This window comes from Epinephelus fuscoguttatus, linkage group LG1 (assembly GCF_011397635.1).
Source record: "Epinephelus fuscoguttatus linkage group LG1, E.fuscoguttatus.final_Chr_v1".
Classification (NCBI taxonomy): domain Eukaryota; kingdom Metazoa; phylum Chordata; class Actinopteri; order Perciformes; family Serranidae; genus Epinephelus; species Epinephelus fuscoguttatus.
Window position 1 is genome coordinate 30,448,954 of NC_064752.1, and position 17,756 is coordinate 30,466,709.

The 17,756-nt window shown below is 42.5% G+C and overlaps 2 protein-coding genes across 3 annotated transcripts; one reads left to right on the forward strand and one right to left on the reverse strand.

The window, feature by feature from the left end:
- Window positions 1–6,490: 6,490 nt before the first annotated feature.
- Window positions 6,491–12,463, forward strand: si:dkey-202e22.2 (netrin-4). Of its 2 annotated transcripts, none has more exons than XM_049579254.1 (10): window positions 6,491–7,000; window positions 7,521–8,011; window positions 8,871–9,191; window positions 9,442–9,568; window positions 9,993–10,181; window positions 10,427–10,643; window positions 10,741–10,868; window positions 11,628–11,696; window positions 11,811–11,981; window positions 12,161–12,463. In XM_049579254.1, exons 1-10 carry the CDS (start codon window positions 6,901–6,903, stop codon window positions 12,295–12,297), a joined length of 1,950 nt encoding a protein of 649 aa, XP_049435211.1. In that variant the 5' UTR covers window positions 6,491–6,900; the 3' UTR covers window positions 12,298–12,463. The 2 variants fall into 2 exon arrangements, with proteins under 2 accessions (XP_049435211.1, XP_049435219.1); XM_049579262.1 differs by having other exon boundaries at window positions 6,491–6,991.
- Window positions 12,464–13,354: 891 nt separating this feature from the next.
- chchd4a (coiled-coil-helix-coiled-coil-helix domain containing 4a) lies at window positions 13,355–15,752 on the reverse strand. Its single transcript, XM_049588209.1, has 3 exons — window positions 15,599–15,752; window positions 15,060–15,158; window positions 13,355–14,974 (listed from the first exon to the last, which is right to left on the reverse strand). The coding sequence occupies exons 1-3, from the start codon at window positions 15,618–15,620 to the stop codon at window positions 14,598–14,600; spliced, it is 498 nt and encodes a 165-aa protein (XP_049444166.1). The 5' UTR covers window positions 15,621–15,752; the 3' UTR covers window positions 13,355–14,597.
- Between the last annotated feature and the right edge of the window lie 2,004 nt (window positions 15,753–17,756).

A 17,756-nucleotide genomic window follows, 5' to 3' on the forward strand; every position in this document is an offset into this window, starting at 1 on the left:
CGAGGGCGTAGTTCCCACAGGAACAATGCTCTGCGATGCTTTTTTTTTTCTCAGAGTGAGGATTGGGATATATGCCACCAGGGTCAAAATTAATATAAAAGCTTGAAGATCCACTCATTACTAAAAGTGTATGTCATGTAATAACTAAAGTGATGGTCAAAGATGTCACAGTGAAATTGAAGGTGTGTTGATGGATTCACGTCGTCAACTCATGCATTGATTAACATTACATGTAAACGTTGCACCTCGAAAGTCAGTCGGCCCAGTGAATAAAGTTTTTTTTTTTCTCTGTCTACAGCTGCTGCAAGAGGCAGCAAAACATCATGGCATTTCATAGTTACAGTCAATAAAGCTCTCCACGGTATAAGCAGAGGTTAAATAAGTCTCAAAACCAGCCACAGCTCAGCCCTGAGCAGAGTGACCATCTGCTATCGACCCATCAACGGACAGTAGTGTTCACAGCTCCACCTTTTAGTACCAGATCTGTGTGCTAGGTACGCCAACAGAGGGGAGACCATAAAGTGGGACAGGGTACTTAACAGTTCCATGGGTACCATCCAGTGGTGTAGTGGTAGTTGATGAGGTTGGTGTACTGCTAGGTAGTTACAGATGAGGAAGTAGGCATACTCTCCTATATTACAATGGCTTTTTAGCTGATAGGTGGGTATACTGTAACTGGATAGAAAAAGAAGTGGGTATACCCCGTATACCTGAGCATACCCTCCGCTACACCACTGGTACCATCCACAACTTTTCTCAGTGGAAACAGAAAAAAAGTGTACCAAACTGAACTGTACCATACTGCTCAGTGGAAATGAGGCTAAGAGAGAAAATGGGTTCTATGGGTACCCTCAAGTCTCCCCTAAACTTGTGAAGGCTTGTTCCCAGAGAGTGTTTTGATCCTTACAATCAATGTGCTCTTTTAAAACAAAGTGGTATAGCTATCTTTGCAAAGAAAAGGAAAACCAGCCTATTTAAAGAACAACACATTGCCTAAAACATGTACATATAGACAGATACATAACACATTAAAACCGGATTGTTGTGGAACCCAGAGTGCCAACCGCATTGGTATTAGTCTATGCACATGAGATAATTAGTAATGTTAACTGTAAAATAAGAGACCAAAGTATATCAGTATGTGATTGCTTAACTCTCATATTGGCATAGATTTCATCTAGCCTTCAACATACTTCAGCATTCGCAAATTCCTGAAATTCAGTTATGGCTTTTGATGCAGGTGTGCCACCCCGAGATTTTCAGTGGCCCCATCTGGTCACCCCGATGAGACATTTCTGGGGGCAAAACTGGAGACCAGAGATGTACAATGCACAATATTGGCAAACCATCAGTATCAGCAGATTAAGGCTTTAAAATAAAATAATGGCATTGACCCAAAATGAACAATTCTGTGAAATGTGACAGGCCGATAAGATGATGCCTAAATTATGCGACTGTAATCACTCCAAATAAGTCAGATTTGCCATATGGGAACAGGTTTGTTTCAAAGAGAGCACCATCCAAGCTGTTAAAGGAGCATGAATTTCACAGTGTTGTCTGAAAATGTTGCATAAAAATAAATATAGCATGCTTTACATGTAACCTAAGCTACAATTAGGTGTGTGTGTGTATGTGTTGGCATCGGCAGTCACCAAAATGAGTTGGCAAATATCAGATATTGGCAAAAAGTCCAATATTGTGCATCCCTGTTTGAGACAGTTAAAATAAATTGTTATGTAAATCACGTCAAAATGCTTTATCTAAGTGGGTGTGCTAATATGAGCTGGAAGAATAAGAAAGCAGTGAGTGGAATCTGTAACATATGTGCGTGTGTGTGTGTGTTTTTGTCGGTAAAAAAGTGTGTGCTGGCATTCCAGTTTGTTTATGTGGGTGGGCGACGGAAAGCTGAGAAAGAGTTATCAAGAAATTATGTCTGTGTACGTGTGCTAGTGTTTGTGTGTCAGAGGCACAATGTGTTTATGCGAGCGAGTTGGTGATGCACAAAAGTAAATCATGAGCTCGTTAGTGTATGACATCATAAACAGATACAAAGGAGTCAGACAGGGACGTGAGACTGAGGGGGCCCGGCAGTAGGAGTGTGTGTTTGCAAGTGTGCTCGTGGGTGGGAGGTTAATTTGCTGTCCAATATTAAACAGAAGCTTCGGCTATAAATAAGTCATCGCCGCTCAGTTGAAGCCTCCTCAAGTGAGCCACTCTTTAATATTCCTTACATTCCTCCTTGTTAAGAATTAATAAAGAATAAATGGAAACAGTTCCGCATAGTTTCCACTAACACATAACCCACAAATCCGCACACAAGCTCACATATGCACGCATTATTGGTTTGGCAAGTTGCCCAAGTGCTTCACTGAGGCCTTGATTCGTCATCCTGCCTCATCTGGCCTCTATCAGTTTCTGGTCTGACAGCTTAATCTGTGTCATTCATCCTTTCACATCAAAGAGGCAGCATGCAATCTAAACCTAGCATGCTAGCACACTCGCACACAAAGTGGATATGCACATTCACATGTTAACAGACTTTAAACCGTCTCTTTGTGCTTATTAAAAACCCCTCCATGACATGAGGATCATAGCAAACATTCGCAGTGAGGAAATTGTCTTTTATAAGCTGTCCATACTGATTAGCACGCTCTCACTGATAATAAATTCAAGCAACGGTTCAACTCAAAGTATCTTAAAGAAATGCAGTCCTCTTGGTTTTATTGGACTTGAACCGTAGACCTTTGACCTATCACCTTGACCTTTTGACTTCAAACTGTGAAGTGATGGGCTTTAGGGTGAAGTAAGTGATTTTAAAGGGTGCAAGATGGAATTTCTTGGATCTATAGTATATATCCAACAGCAGTACTGTGTACTTTATACAGTAAAAGCAATGAGTCAATCTCCAAACATTCAACAGAATAATTAACTCTGACCTCAGTGCTTGACTCAGGCACACCCTCTTAACCATGGCACTCACTGGTTGCTGTTGTGGCCAGTGAATAGCGTCACATGAGATCCTACTGTGTGTCATTATTGTCTCCATAACAACAATGCCATAACAAATGGAGACATTTCAATTAGACTGTAATAAACTTGATGATTTCAAAGCCACACACACTTACCAAATAGATGTACTATTTGGGGAAATCAATCAAGCATGAAAGAGCCTAACAGGCACAGGCCCAGGGGCCAAAAGTGTCAGGGGGTGTCATTTGTCACTCATATTGATATGTGCTGACCAGGAAGAGGCTCGAAATGACCACAAAAGTCCCTTTCCCACTGGACAACAAGCTTACTAACACCCATGAACATCTGGCTTTTGTATTTGATGAGAGAGGTAACAATCAACATTCACTCCCAGGACAAATGACTCTGCAGAAGTCACGGGGAGTCTCAGCCCCAGCTCCGATCAGCTTTGATCTGAAGAAATGGAAATTTGACACCTGTGTGGACACACTAATTTAAGCCCCTTTGCCAGCGTGATGCAATGATGGGCCATAACAAAATACCATCCGTCTCTATCCAAACAGCACTTGAATATTGTTGAAAATTTAGTTGGCACCAAGTTTAAGGGAGAGACTAAATAAGAAAGAGATATCAAAAATGTGGTAATCACTGTAACGTTTTTACAGTTTATTAACCTGTTCTCCTATCCGTCTGTGATATGAATTGTGACACACCAGACAACAACAACAACAACAACAACAACAACAACAGAAAGGCAGTGTTACTGCAGAGCCTACTGGTAATAGGAAAGGAGTCTCCTACTTTTAAAGGGTTTTCCCACGCTTAAAAAAATCTGCGTACATGCTCTAATTTTGGTGAGAAAAGGGTAAGAGAGACACAAAAAGACCACAGAGATGCGAAGGAACTGCAAAGACATATCAAATAACTACAAAAAAAGGGCAAAACAACTACTAAGAGACACAAAATGACCAAAAATGACCCCAGAGAGACACAAACGACTACAAAGAGATATAAAACCCCAATAAAAGAAGCACTAAATCTTTGTGTCTTGTTCCTATGTAGGAGAGGTAATGGGGCCTTTTGCATATCTGTACCCAGGGGCCCATTGTCTCATAATCCGCCCATGAAATCATGAACTGCCTTGTGAGGCCTAAGCACAGTAAATTCATGTAAGGAAACAGCTAATCCTCTTCATCCCTTAAGGAATATATGAGCTGACATGTAGAACACAAAGACCGGGAGAAGACATGGATGGAGTAGGAGATGGAGAGGTGTGGAGTGACACCATGTGCTCAACATGCATGTACGAGCAACCTGGACAAACACTGAGGATTATAAGGCCGGGAAAGGGGGAGTCCTTGTTCATCTGACCCCGGCTCTCTAACCCCCAGCCCCCGTTAAGCACTGTAAATGAGAGAAAGAGAAGCAATTAGAGAGGCAGTCACAGGGCAGGTAGGAGATCCCTGTGACCTTTCCTGGCTGGTATTTGACCTCTCACAGCCAGGGGGCCATGATGAATAAACATCCTGAACACTGAGAGAGTGTATTTGCTGACATGTTTCTCTCCACACTGAGAATGTAACACATGTTGTTATGTGCGGTGTGGATTCTGTTGTTTATCCTCCTCTATATGCTCACATTCTAAACTAGCACTTTATAGGTGGGCAGCTCTGCATTCCTTTATCGCAGAAATTACCTTTAATTACAATTCAGTCAATTAAGAGTTGAGTGTGTTTTGCATTTTGAAGGCAAAATGAGCAACCAAACATAGTTTACTTGCACTTGAACCAGCTGCTCTTAAAATGTTTTATGGCTCTGCTGCAAACCTTGACCTCAAACCTCAGTGACGTGAGTTTTGGTGCTTTGGCAGAAATCAGATATCAGACGCATACAGTATGAGCTTCTTCCAGAAGCAACCTGATTCTGTCAGTGAAAGCAAAACCACAGCTGGACCACACTGATGATCTGACTCTATGTTTTATCCATTATCCCCTCTCCTTAAACACACAAATGCACACAGGTCCTCTCGTCCTGCAGCCCATGAAAAGATGTGAATCTCATTTCCGTGTGTGAGCTGGAGCTGACTCTAAATCAGAACAAAGCAGCCATAAACTATGTCTGTGCCACTCAAACAACCAGATAACAGCTAATTCCTCATAAATGGCATTACCCTAATCTCCTGTAAAGCTATTCTTAGCATATATACTGCACCACTGGAGTGAGACGAAAGGAGAGACTGTGAGATGCCAGAAGATGGAGAGCCCCTGGGTTTTATTGTGTGGAGGCCTGCCAGACAGTATAGCTGGTTCAAGAGTGAAGGGCAGGGGGACAGAGAGATGAAAGGAAAGACCAGCGAGGGGTGAACAAAGACAAATGTACAGCAGATAGAGATGGAGTGATATATGAGGTGAGAAACTGTGGGAAAAGAGGAATAAATAGGAAGATACATTTAAAATCAACACAGGTGGAAAAATGTCAGTAATAAGGATTGATGGCTGGGACAAAATGATGTGAGTGGCCACTACTGGCTGCTCGTAAACATCATACTATATTTTCTGTCAGCACAAACATTGGCCCTTATGCCACTCCTTAGTAATTCTGTTTTTGTTCTCCATTCTGGTGGAAAGCAGCAGTCTGTAAACAATTTGTATGGCATTAAAGACATTTATGGAAAGCAATCCAATTCTGTGCGTCCATTCCAATTTTCTGAGCCCCCTAGTACTTGAAGCGGAGCCATAAAACTGAAGAGACAGGGTGTTTATTCTTCAGAATGCCAGGGAAGGAAAATACATCAGGCTCAGCAAAGGACTGTGAGATTTCCTGATGTGTGTGGTTTAAAAAGAATTCAAAAAAGAACGACTGTCATGTATCAGACCATGTGTTTATGATCCGGAGCTTTGATGAAGAATGGCAGAGTAATCTACCCAGTCAGGCAGACAGATGGGAGAAAGGCCCTTTTCTTGTCCAAGTCATTTGCATGAAACTCCAAGCTGTCAGATTCTTTCGGTGCCACAATGCGCCATCAAGCTGCAAATAACTGCACCGAGGACTATTTTTGTCTCCCTTCTCAGGTTTCCTGCTGGACTTCAAAGAGACCTGTAACTTGGAATTACTGCAGTTGAAAAACAGGAGGGCAGAAGCAGATAAACTAATTTCCTCGCCCAATTACGAGGCCCTGGTTATAGTGGAGGGACCTGGTTTAGCTGGTATGCGCTGTGCGGCTGGTTCACATTAACTGAGTTGACGAGCCCGTGCAAGTCGCAGGTCTGTCCTCCCCTGCGCGGAATCCCAATGGATGAAAGTCGGCCAAAGAGAGGAGGGAAAAATGTACCTTCTCAGTCCAGGGTAGTCTTGGTTTAGTGTTGTTATAGTCTTCACGGTGTGTGTGTGTGTGTGTGTGTGTGTGTGTGTGTGTGTGAGAGAGAGAGAGAGATGCATGTGTGTGGGCGGGGAGGACCTTGGATAAATAGAGCGCACACGCCTCTTCTGTGCGTAAACGCGTAGAGCGCTGGACCTGACTGCGACACAGAGCTCTCAGATTGGCTGTGAATTAATTAAAACAATTACATAGATTAATTAGCATATAAAAGAACCAATCATTTTCATTTAAATCACTTTTTATTGCGCACAATGGATAATGGAAACATCTGTCAAATGGAAATTAGTAACATTCCCTTATGGACTAACCAATGATCCATCTTTTGCTGCAAAGGGGACGCACAATCTTCCGTCAGTGGAAGCTGTTCCTGAGGATGCTTTGAACTTCAAGGATTTCTTCCAATATCAGAAAACAATTACTCTTGGATTCATCTTTGCGCATTGCGTAATTGGCAGGGAAATGCGCTTGTTCGCTAAACATAATGTTGGGACCAATCTCTACTGGAAGGCGTTTATCGCACCGTGTATGTTGTGAGCACAGCAGAAGCAAGGATGAGAAGGTTTAGCATGGTTTGGAAAGGTCAACATCAAATGTTGGTGGCGCTCTGCTGGCTGCTGTTGGTTGTGACGAGGAGCGGAGCAGGTGAGGACGGTGCGTCACCATCTGTTGTTGTTGATGCTCTTTCTCTGAATCACTTGAGTCATTCTGGCTGAACGATTAGGCAGACTGTTATGTGACACAGCTGCGTTAAATGTCCAAGAAATTGATGACCTGGTGACCACGGTTCTTAAATTGCAGGGGACATTTTATTTGCTTATTTTTTGCCTGTTCTAAAATGAAGTGAAGGCCATCCATACATGTAAATGAATAAATTTGATAGTATAGTTGGTTGTGTCTTGCCATCTGTAACCTGAGAGTAATAAAGCTGTCCAAAGGGGAAAGAGCAGTATTCTGTGTCACATCAGAGCAAGCAGCAGTGGCACAGCGGTCAGGGAAATTAAATATTCATAGCAAACACAATGAAGAGAACTTGGTCCATGATGTCAGAGCTGGAAAGTGCTTGTTCTTTTTTGAATGCCTCTCTGCCACCAGAAAGCACTGACCTGTGTTATATAATATACTCTGCTATATGATAAGACTCTAACAGACCCTCCATCACCCTTTGTGTCAGTTTCCAGATGTGTGGACCATGCCTGCAGTCCACCCATTGGAAACCTGGCGAGTGGCAGGACCCTCCTCACCCACTCAAGCTGCTGTGAGAACAGCTCCTCCCACCACGGCCCTTGCCCCCATCCTCCTGTGACTCCCCACCCCTGCCTCAAGGACACCCACCCATCTGCTCACATGACCGATGACCCGTTCTTGCATCCAGATACCTGGTGGGCATCAGGTGCAGGGTCCACCACACAGGAGCAGCAGGATGAGATCCGGTTGGACCTGGAAACACAGTTCTGTCTGTCCCACGTTGTTTTGGTGTTCAGGTCACCGCGGCCTGCTGCCATGGTCATCGAGCGCTCAGCTGACTTTGGAAAGACGTGGGAAACTCTTAAGCTCTTTGCACACAATTGCAGTGCGGAGTTTGGTTTGCCTGATGATTTTACTCAGCCAGGCTCGTTGTGTACATCTCGGTATACCAGTGCTACACCCTGCAGAGGGGGGGAGGTAAGAGAACATAATAATAACTTTATTTATACGGCACCTTTAAAAACAGAGTGCTTTGACAGGCAAAATATAAGACACGCTTAGAAGGCACTTTAATAACAGAAAGCTAAACAGTAAGGCCAAACAAAAGCAAGACTACACTGAGTTAAAGTTAAGATAGGGTTAAAACATGAAGACAAAACAAGCAAAAATGTCAATCCAGAACTGAAGAAGCTTCTTGGATGAGAGGCGAAATGTCTCCAAGAAGCACTTATGATTATCCTGACCTGGATGACTGAGAATCTTCACACACATCATGTCAATAGAACACATACAAATAGAAATAATAAAAGCTATAAAAAAGATGACATCACATAAAAGCAAGTCTAGAAAATTGGGTTTTCAGAAGTGGTTTTAAAGAAGTCACAGATTCTGTGATGCTTTATCTCCTCAGGCAGGTTGTTCAAGGTCACATTTAGATTTAAGCCTGAACTTTGTAAAGGACAGAAGGGCCCCACCTGAAATATGCACAAAGATGTACTACGACTAACAATTATTTAAATGTAAATTAATCTGTCAGTTATTTTCCTCAATAAATAACTTTGGCCTATAAAATGTCAGAAATGGTGTTTTACAAAGCCCAAGATGTCTTTAAATGTCTTGTTTTGTCCACAACCCAAAGATATTCAGTTTACTGTCACAGAGGAGTGAAGAAACCAGGGAGTATTTCCATTTAACGAGCTGCAATCTTAAATACCTAAATAGTTGACAACTAATCGATTAATTGATGGATCGTTGCAGCCCTACATGTAATGTATTATCTTCTAGAGGATCCATAATTTTGATTTGGTGCTGACTAGGTCTCTGTTCCTCCTCCCAGGTCATATTACGGACACTAGACCCCAACAGTGCTAAAGCACTGGATGCTTACAGTCCAGAGGCCCTCGCCCGCCTCACCCTCACTAACCTCCGCATCAGACTGCTAAAACCTCAGAGCTGTCCGGCACCTCCAAATCCCCCTGCAGAATGGACAAGCCACACAGCCTCAGCTCTGACTTCCTTATCCACCGCAGAAAGCCCAGACTCAGCACCTTATGCTATTTATACTTTACTAGCCAGAGGGACGTGCCTGTGCCATGGACATGCTGAGTATTGTGTACCACACAACAACAGCCAAGACACTAGACAGGACAGCAACATGGTGAGTGGCTTTTCCTGTATGTTGGCCTGTGTTCTATTACAGTCTTGTATAACACACATGTCAGGATGTTAGGTCCAGATGTTAAATGTACTTGTTGATGGAAAAATCGCCAGTTAAAGAGCTTTAAATAGCTCGATTTACTCTTTACACCACCTGCCTGGGTGTATTTTATAGCTGACTCCAGACAGCAGGTGTCTAACGTCTGCTCGTGTAGGTGAGGTAACTGAGCAGCTCCAGATGTGTTTTCCAGGTGTCCGGTAGGTGCCTGTGTACTCACCACACAGTGGGGGATCACTGTGAGAAGTGTGCTCTGCTCTACAATGATCGTCCCTGGAGGCCTGCCAACAGCAGCAGCGGGGAGTCCAACCCGTGCCAGAGTAAGTGACCACCAGCAGGACTGCACAACGCTCATCTTACTGACAGAGACAAAGCCAGAGATGAAGGGGAGATTTGCAATATATAAAATACTTTTTAAGGCTCTATATAGCCGAGTTTTAAATACATAATCAAGGCCCAAAGCATACAAACAAAAACGTATTAAGCTTTTTAAGAACTATTCAGAGATTTCCTCATACTGCCGGTCACATGAAGTCAGTGCACCTTTGGCTCTAAGTTGTCTGGGTGGTCTATACTCTTTAAATTTTGTTCTGTATGTCAGCACAGGTTGCAAATCATTTTGACAACAAAAATCTAACACAGACTTTGCCCATTACCCATGATCCCTGTTTGCTTTCTCTCTCCTCTCCATCCTGATGTCCTCACATTGTCTCTCTCTCGTCTGTCTGATCGCTGTGACTTCAGAGTGCCAGTGCCACGGTCACGCAGATAGCTGTCACTTCTCTCAGCGGGCATGGCTTTCTTCCGGCGGTACCAGTGGGGGCGTTTGTGATGACTGCAGACACAACACTGTCGGGCGCAGGTGCCAGCGCTGTCGCCACGGCTACCACCGCCACCCATCCCTGCCACTCAACTCCCCCCATGCCTGCACACGTAAGGGACTCAGAGCTGGCGTGAGATTGGCTCATGTGTTTTCAACCCATCAGAAAAGCAAAGTAAAAGGAAGTTTAATGACTGATTTGATCTTAGTGGAATAATTTGAAGTCAGGGAGGGCTGTGGGAAAAATGAAAAAGAACCATAATACAGCTCCACCTGCTGGAACATGTTTGTAAATTCATAATTTGACACCAAATGTTTCAGCAGCGTACACAACTGTATTTGTGTCTCTGCTTCTCAGGCTGCTGGTGTGATCCACAGGGCTCTTTGCCTCCTCGTGCTGGAGAGGAGGGACACTGGTGCCATCCTAGAAGCGGGCAGTGCCACTGCAAACCTGGTGTGGGCGGCACAAGCTGCAGCCACTGCCTGCCTGGTTATTGGGGTTTTGGAGAGGAGGGCTGTAAACCCTGTGTCTGCCCTCACAGCTGTGATCCAACCACTGGGCAGTGTCTAAGCAGGTTAGCCATATGCTTCACTCATGACCACATTCTTTACACATTTACACAGAAGCTAAAATTGATTGTTAACAGTGATCTCTCAATTCCACTTTTGCAGCTACTCACATAATCAAGTGTTCAATGTGCCCATTGGTGGAAAAATCCCTGATCTGGATCACATGTTCACAATAGAAGAAGATGTACAGTGGTCGAAGGAGCTTGCAGTCTCTGCTCTGCATTACACAGGTGAGTGTTGTAACAACTTACTGATGTGTTTCTAATTAAAGAGTAACTTCAGTATTTTTCAGCCTGGCCCTGTTTCCCATGTTTTTGTGTCTTAGTGACAAATGGGGACAACAATTTATGTACCATCACTAAAAGTGTTTGTTTTTGCCACTGACAGGCTCAAATTGTTATTCTGGTGTCTGACAAGATTATGGAAAGCATCCTTACAAAGACAGACCTTTTGTTTAAAAGTAAGATCCTTTTTGTTTAACCAGAAACCGCCCTGTAATTGCTATCACCAAACAGACCAGACTCCATTTAAATAAACAGTAATTTTAGCGTGTATAAATCCAGCATATTTTCACATCTTACTGAGTGAATTAAGGGGTTATTTTAACAAAACCAGAGTTGGTGATTGTTGGCACAGTGGAAAGAAGAACTGAGATGGCTTTTGTGGGTTTTACTTTGTTCCCGCAAGCTTTGAATGATGTGTGTTTTACAATGATAAAATTACCATTTATTTAAATGCAGCCTGTTTTGCCACTGCCAGCTGCACCCTTTCCACAATACTTGACCAACTTCAAAAATTGTTGTTCCCATTTGTCACTTAAACACAAAACATGGGAAATTATGGTCCAGATTGAAAAATACTCAAGTTACCCTTTAACTGTGATGTTCATCTGCATTGTAGGGCTTAAAAATTGTGGAATGATAGTGTTTCATATTGTGTAATTATGGAGATAAAAGTGGATCAGAGCATAACTTAATGTCTGCACACAGGAAAGTGTAGCTGTAAGGAGAGAAAGCTGAGAAGTGCGTCTGACCTCTGTAAGACCAAACATGATTATGGTAAGAAAAAATATATATAACCATTATATGCTAATTGTATGATTGATTAAAATCTACTATACTTGCTTCAAAATGTCTCTTCAGTCTTCTGTTTTTCTCTGCGGTCCATGACAGTGATCAAAGCCAGTGTGCTGTCTGCTCATGACAAAGGCAGTCATGCGGAAGTGCAGGTCAAAGTTCGCAAGGTTCTTCAATCAGGCCAAGTGGCGCTCTCCTTGGGGACCATCAGCATCTATCCTCTGTCCTGGACCAGCCGTGGCTGCACCTGTCCTATCCTTAACCCAGGTAAGATAAGGCCCAAACATGACAAAGAAAAGGAATATGTGATATACGTTAAACACAGGAATGTTCAGTTCGTGGTTTTGTTTAAGAGACTTTTATCATGAAAAGATGAGTATTCAAGAGGACCAAACAGATAATTTGTTTTTAGATTGAATTAAATAACGTCTTACCCTTCACACCAGGTATGGAGTACCTGCTGGCAGGCCCAGAGGAGGCCAGGACAGGCCGTCTGCTGGTTACCATGCAGAGTGTGGTGGTCCCATGGACACCCCGACTTGGTCTTCTTGTATCAGAGGGCCTGAGGAATGGATGTCCATGAACCATATGATCCAAGGAAAGGCAGGGCAGACTTAAGAGGATTTCACAAGGCAGTTTGAGTCAGTGGACAATTCAGAAAGGGGACTGAAAAATCACCGGACAACATGCCCTGTCACCAGGAAGAAATAATCCACAAGTCAAACTCATGATCAGTCTGGGTCACAATATTGAAGGAAGGTACTCACAATGTGTGAGCGCTCGACACAAAATAAAGACTGAAATAAATACCTGGATGTGTTACGATCTGAGTGAAGAAATCTCTGATTCAATGTTTTATCTCCTCTTTCTGTTGTACAAAAGATTACGGTAGCCGTAGCTATATAAAATTATGCTATGGGCAAAACTTTTGAGTTTTAGCTCTCTGAATGTCCAACTGGGTTTCCTTAAGTCCCATTTTGCTTATTGTTACTTCACTGGGATGTTTGAGTTTCACTATGCCGAGTTATATGGAAATTTAAACTTCCAGGGTCCAAACACTGAGAATGGACCTTTTTTTTAGTGAGAGACATATTGTGTACAGCAGTTAAAACTTTGAGGCACAAAAATGTGAATATTTGTAGATTTTGGATTTTTCCATGAAGGAAAAAGAGTAGATATAATTTTGAACATATTTAATTTTTGAGGTAACTGAACTGTTTTGTGGACACAAAAAGACAACTTATTACACCTAGCAGAGCGTTTTTGTGTCATAAAACATATCTGAAAGGGTTTTTTTAAATTATAAAAATTAAAAAAATAACATAACTTTTCTTATGGCTAGTAAATATAACACATCTTGAAAGCTCAACCTGTATAATTCAGATTGAATGAAATGCTATGAAACTATAATGTTACCAATACAAAGGCAATGTAATGAGATAAGTGAAGAATGTAAAATATGCCAGTGTGGTTCTGACATGATACACACGGTTGCACGTTTATCTTCTCAACCTGTAAATCTTCTCAGCAATCTCAGTGACAAAAAGCTCACGTCCACGCCCACGAGTTTGAACATGCAAAAAAGAAAATCGCTGTGTGGTGCTGTGTTTGACTTTAAAGGAACAAAAAGAAAGATGTAATTTAAACTGTTCAATGATTATTTTAATTTGGACACATTTGAGACAAACCCATCAAGTCTTTTAAGGCCTGAATGTCACTGAATGGTGATCACAGCATCCAAGTGGAGACTCTCTAGACAGTGTAAAGACAATGAAACATTTATGCAGTGACAGTTAAAGGTGACACACCACTTTGGTCTAGGCCAGATACAGTGTCGATTAAACATGATGACCACTGTTCATACAGCACCGGATGTAGATAGAGATGGAGACTGTGACGTTTCTACAAGATGTCGACAAACAGCTAAAAACATCTCTTGATGTAATGTTTACTGAACAGAAACTGTAACCATTAGGACTGGGTATCATTTAGAAAATTACTGTACCCATACCAGTACCTTTAAAGTTATACCGATACCACTAGAGCACCTCATTCGACTGTCAAATACACCGCACTCGACTTCACCACACCACAGACTGTATAGGTTGTAGCTGCTGTGGTAGTGGGCCAATCACACATTGCATTAAATTGAAGAACTCTTGCAGCGATTGGCTGTGAGCAACACTCCACGAATAGTCATTTTTCCCTGATCTGGGTTAAAAAAAATATCGAGTGCAGGTATCATTTGACTGGAGAAGTTTCAATAGTACTTGGTACTGTGTTATTTTGGTCACTAGCTTACAAGTATCTCGTACTGATACCCAGCCCCACAGTAACCTTGGTTTCTTACCAATTACCTTTGTTTGGTCTCTCAAGTGATGAAAGCAAAAGGGATGAAACTGTTAAATTGCCCAAATCAATAAATCTACTGATTACTGCTTAGATTTCTGTCAAATTGATTAGTAATAAATCAGTGTTAAGTGGTATTCCTGACCAGCCGACATTAACAGAGACAACACACATAATGAAGCTCTTCTGATTGAGAACACGCAAATTAAATTTCTATTGCATATACAGTGAGTCTTTCAGCCAATGTCCCTGCAGCGAGTGGCTCGGCCTGCTGTCATCAAATCATATTATTCAATGATTTTCTGAGCGCTCAGCAAACAAAGCAGCCTATATGTCTGTACATACGCTACATTTCTCAGCATTCACAAAGTCCTGCTCTGATGTAAATATCACCCGTCAGTGTCAGAGCTGTGTCAGTGAGCTCCTCTCTGCAGGCTTAGACAGGAGGAGAGACCGAACACAGCTCCTCATGGAGAGTCAGTTATGCTGGGCAGTGCTTGCACACAGAGAAGCCTGAATGACAACTGATGGACCTTAGCTGGCAGTCTGGTTGTCTGTCGGCGCTGTGCTGTCAGATGAGGCAGCAGACTCGGATGTTGAAGTGGCAGGGGTAGAGTCAGTTTCAGGAGGTGAGGCAGAGCCCTCAGGCGGGGCGGTGGAGACAGATCCAGAGCCGGACTCTGCTTGGGAGGAGCTTTCTTTATCCTCCTCCTGAGGATAGAGCTCAGGGTACCTCTGCATGCACTCCTGCATGCCACGGAACTGGTCGATGCACTCGGAGCCCTTCACCTCTTCCTTACTGTAGTGGAAGCAGGAAAAGGCATCCTTGAACTGAGAGCCGCACGGTCCACTGGCCATGCCGCCCAGACACGGGCAGTTCCAGTTGATGTCACCATTTGGGAGGATCAGACCTAAAGAAACAGAGAAGCAGCAAAACCAAGTTAGTAGAAAACCTTTACGAGGTGTTTGGAGGTCAGGTCCACTAGAGTGACTCACCCTGCTCCTCATAAGGATCATTGGGGTCATCTGCAATGAGCTCAGCATTGCTGGGTGCCTCATGGTCCTCCTTGGTCACAAAGATGATGCGATCTTTACCTATAAGACAAAAACACAAACAACATCACAGGTTAACATAAAGAAAAGACCTGGAGGAGTAAAGCTGTACTGTGTGGTTGATGGCGACTCTTAAAGGACCAGTATGCCACCATCTTTGACTTGAGTTAACCTGCTCTGCCGTTTGGTAGCCCTGACAGTAACGTCACACCACCACGATCAGACATGACGTTTCACTCAGTTTGTAACTTACGTATGAACTGACGACAGCGACATGTGCATCACGTCATTACAAAGCCAGCCCCTATTATAAACCTCTCTGTACTGTTCCCAGAGCCTTACTCGCAGCTAGCCACGAAGCTAACCTGCTGTGATCTGCGGTAAGTCGACGCTGTGTCTGGAAAGTTAGCCTAGCATGGTGGCTCGCTCGGTGACATTGCCCCGCCGCTGAGTGCAAATGAATGAAAGGAGAGTGTAGTTACCCTCCTGCCTGCAGTACGACATGTCTGCCGCTGTTCGAGTCCGTCGAGTCTCGCCGTCTGTGGTAAGAAATGACCGGTGTGACAGGAATTACTTAACAACTGCAGGGATCTCATTTGACAAGCCACCCGGCGTCCGACAGCCTCTGACCTGGGTCACATGTCGGCGCACGATAATGACGTCACCCGGTCTTTTTGAAAAGATACATACAATTAATAAATAAATATAACCCAAAAAAAATATAAAAATATTTAAAATTATTAATTTGAATAATATATAAATATAATAACAAACAAAGAAACAAATAACAAGTCTTTTTCTTTTTTTAATTTCTTTATAGATATAATAATAAAAAAAAAATCAAGTTGTTGGAAAATTATGCAATTTTTGGGCTGTTTGTTTGTTTACTTTGATGTCATTGTCTTGAAATAGGCCTATTGTTATTCATACTCTTCACATACACTTGTCATCTCTACGTGGACTTTTCTACATGTTTTGTCATTAATGATTTTTTTGTACATGCTCATTTTGTCAATAAAAACAAAAGGGTATACCTTAAAAATGTTGCATCAAATCTATCCAGCAACAAAGAAGACACTGGAGAGATTTAGGATAGATGTTGAATATTCTTGTAGCCCACTTTATGTCATTTGTTTTATTCCCGTATGTGTACCAGGATATTTTGGGTGGATGTTCAACATTATTTAACATGGAAAAGTGGACAGACAATTCAATTGTAGGATAGAGATATTTTGCTGTAATTTAAAGGTAATGAGGTGGGAAAATGTAATTCTATTATTGATATATAAAATTCCACATTCACAAGGCCCCAAACAACTCAGAGACTCTTTATCTGATGACATAGTTTCTCTAGATGGCATTGCTCTGGCCCCTGCCACTACCGTAAGAAACCTCGGAGTAACATTTGATCAAGATTTGTCTTTTAATTCTCATTTAATGCACCGTTGTTTTTTCATCAGAAATCAGTAAAATTAGGCCTATTAAAATAAAAGATGCAGAAGAAAATTGGTCCACGCTACAAGACATTTATATTGTAACTTCATTATCAGGTAGCTCTAGTAAGTCCTTAAAAACTCTCCAGCTAATTCAGAATGCAGCAGCACGTGTACTAACAGGAACTAAGAAACGAGATCATATTTCTCCTGTTTTAGCTTCTCTGCACTGGCTCCCTGTAAAATCCAGAATTGAATTTAAAATCCTACTGTTAACTTATAAAGCTCTAAATGGTCAAGCTCCATCATATCTTAGAGAGCAATCAGAGGACAGTTTTTGTTTTTATCTGCTCCACTCCCTGAGAACGAGGTGATTAATCACTGGTCCCTGACAAAGTCTCCAGAGTAGATCAGGAGCCAGAGCCTTTAGCTATCAGGCTCCTCTCCTGTGGAATCATCTTCCTGTTACGGTCCGGGAGGCAGACACCGACATTTAAGACTAGACTTAAGACTTTCCTCTTTGATAAAGCATAGTTAGGGCTGGCTCAGGCTTGCCCTGTACCAGCCCCTAGTTAGGCTGACTTAGGCCTAGTCTGCCGGAGGACCCCCCTATAATACACCGGGCACCTTCTCTCCTTCTCTCTCTCTCTCTCTCTGATCCTATAACTGCATCTAGCTAAGCCATTCTGGATGTCATAGTCTCAGGTTCTTCTCCGGAGCCTTGTGCTCCACTGTCTCTCAGATTAACTCTATTCACAGCGGTGCCTGGACAGCGTGACGTGTGTGGTTGCTGCTGCCGTGGTCCCGCCAGATGCCTGATAGCTGCTGTGCTGGCACATACAGTTACATTAGTCATTAGTCTACTTCTTCTGTTATTATACTATATGTAAGCTCATTTTCACATGTATACTGCCAGGTATTAATACATACTTTAAAACATCAAGTTATAGATCAAAGAACTATAACTATAATATTATTACTTCCATTAATGTTGTTATAAGATACTGTCATTACCTGCATATCTCTCTCTCTCTCTCTCTCTTGTTGCTGGATTACTGTTATTGTTAGCATGTTGATCTGTATGACATCTATTTTCAGCCCTGTCCGTCCTGGAAGAGGGATCCAGCTGTAACTCTTCCTGAGGTTTCTACTGTTTTTCCCCATGTTAAAGGGGTTATTCTTTAGTTTTTCCTTATCCTGTAGTGAG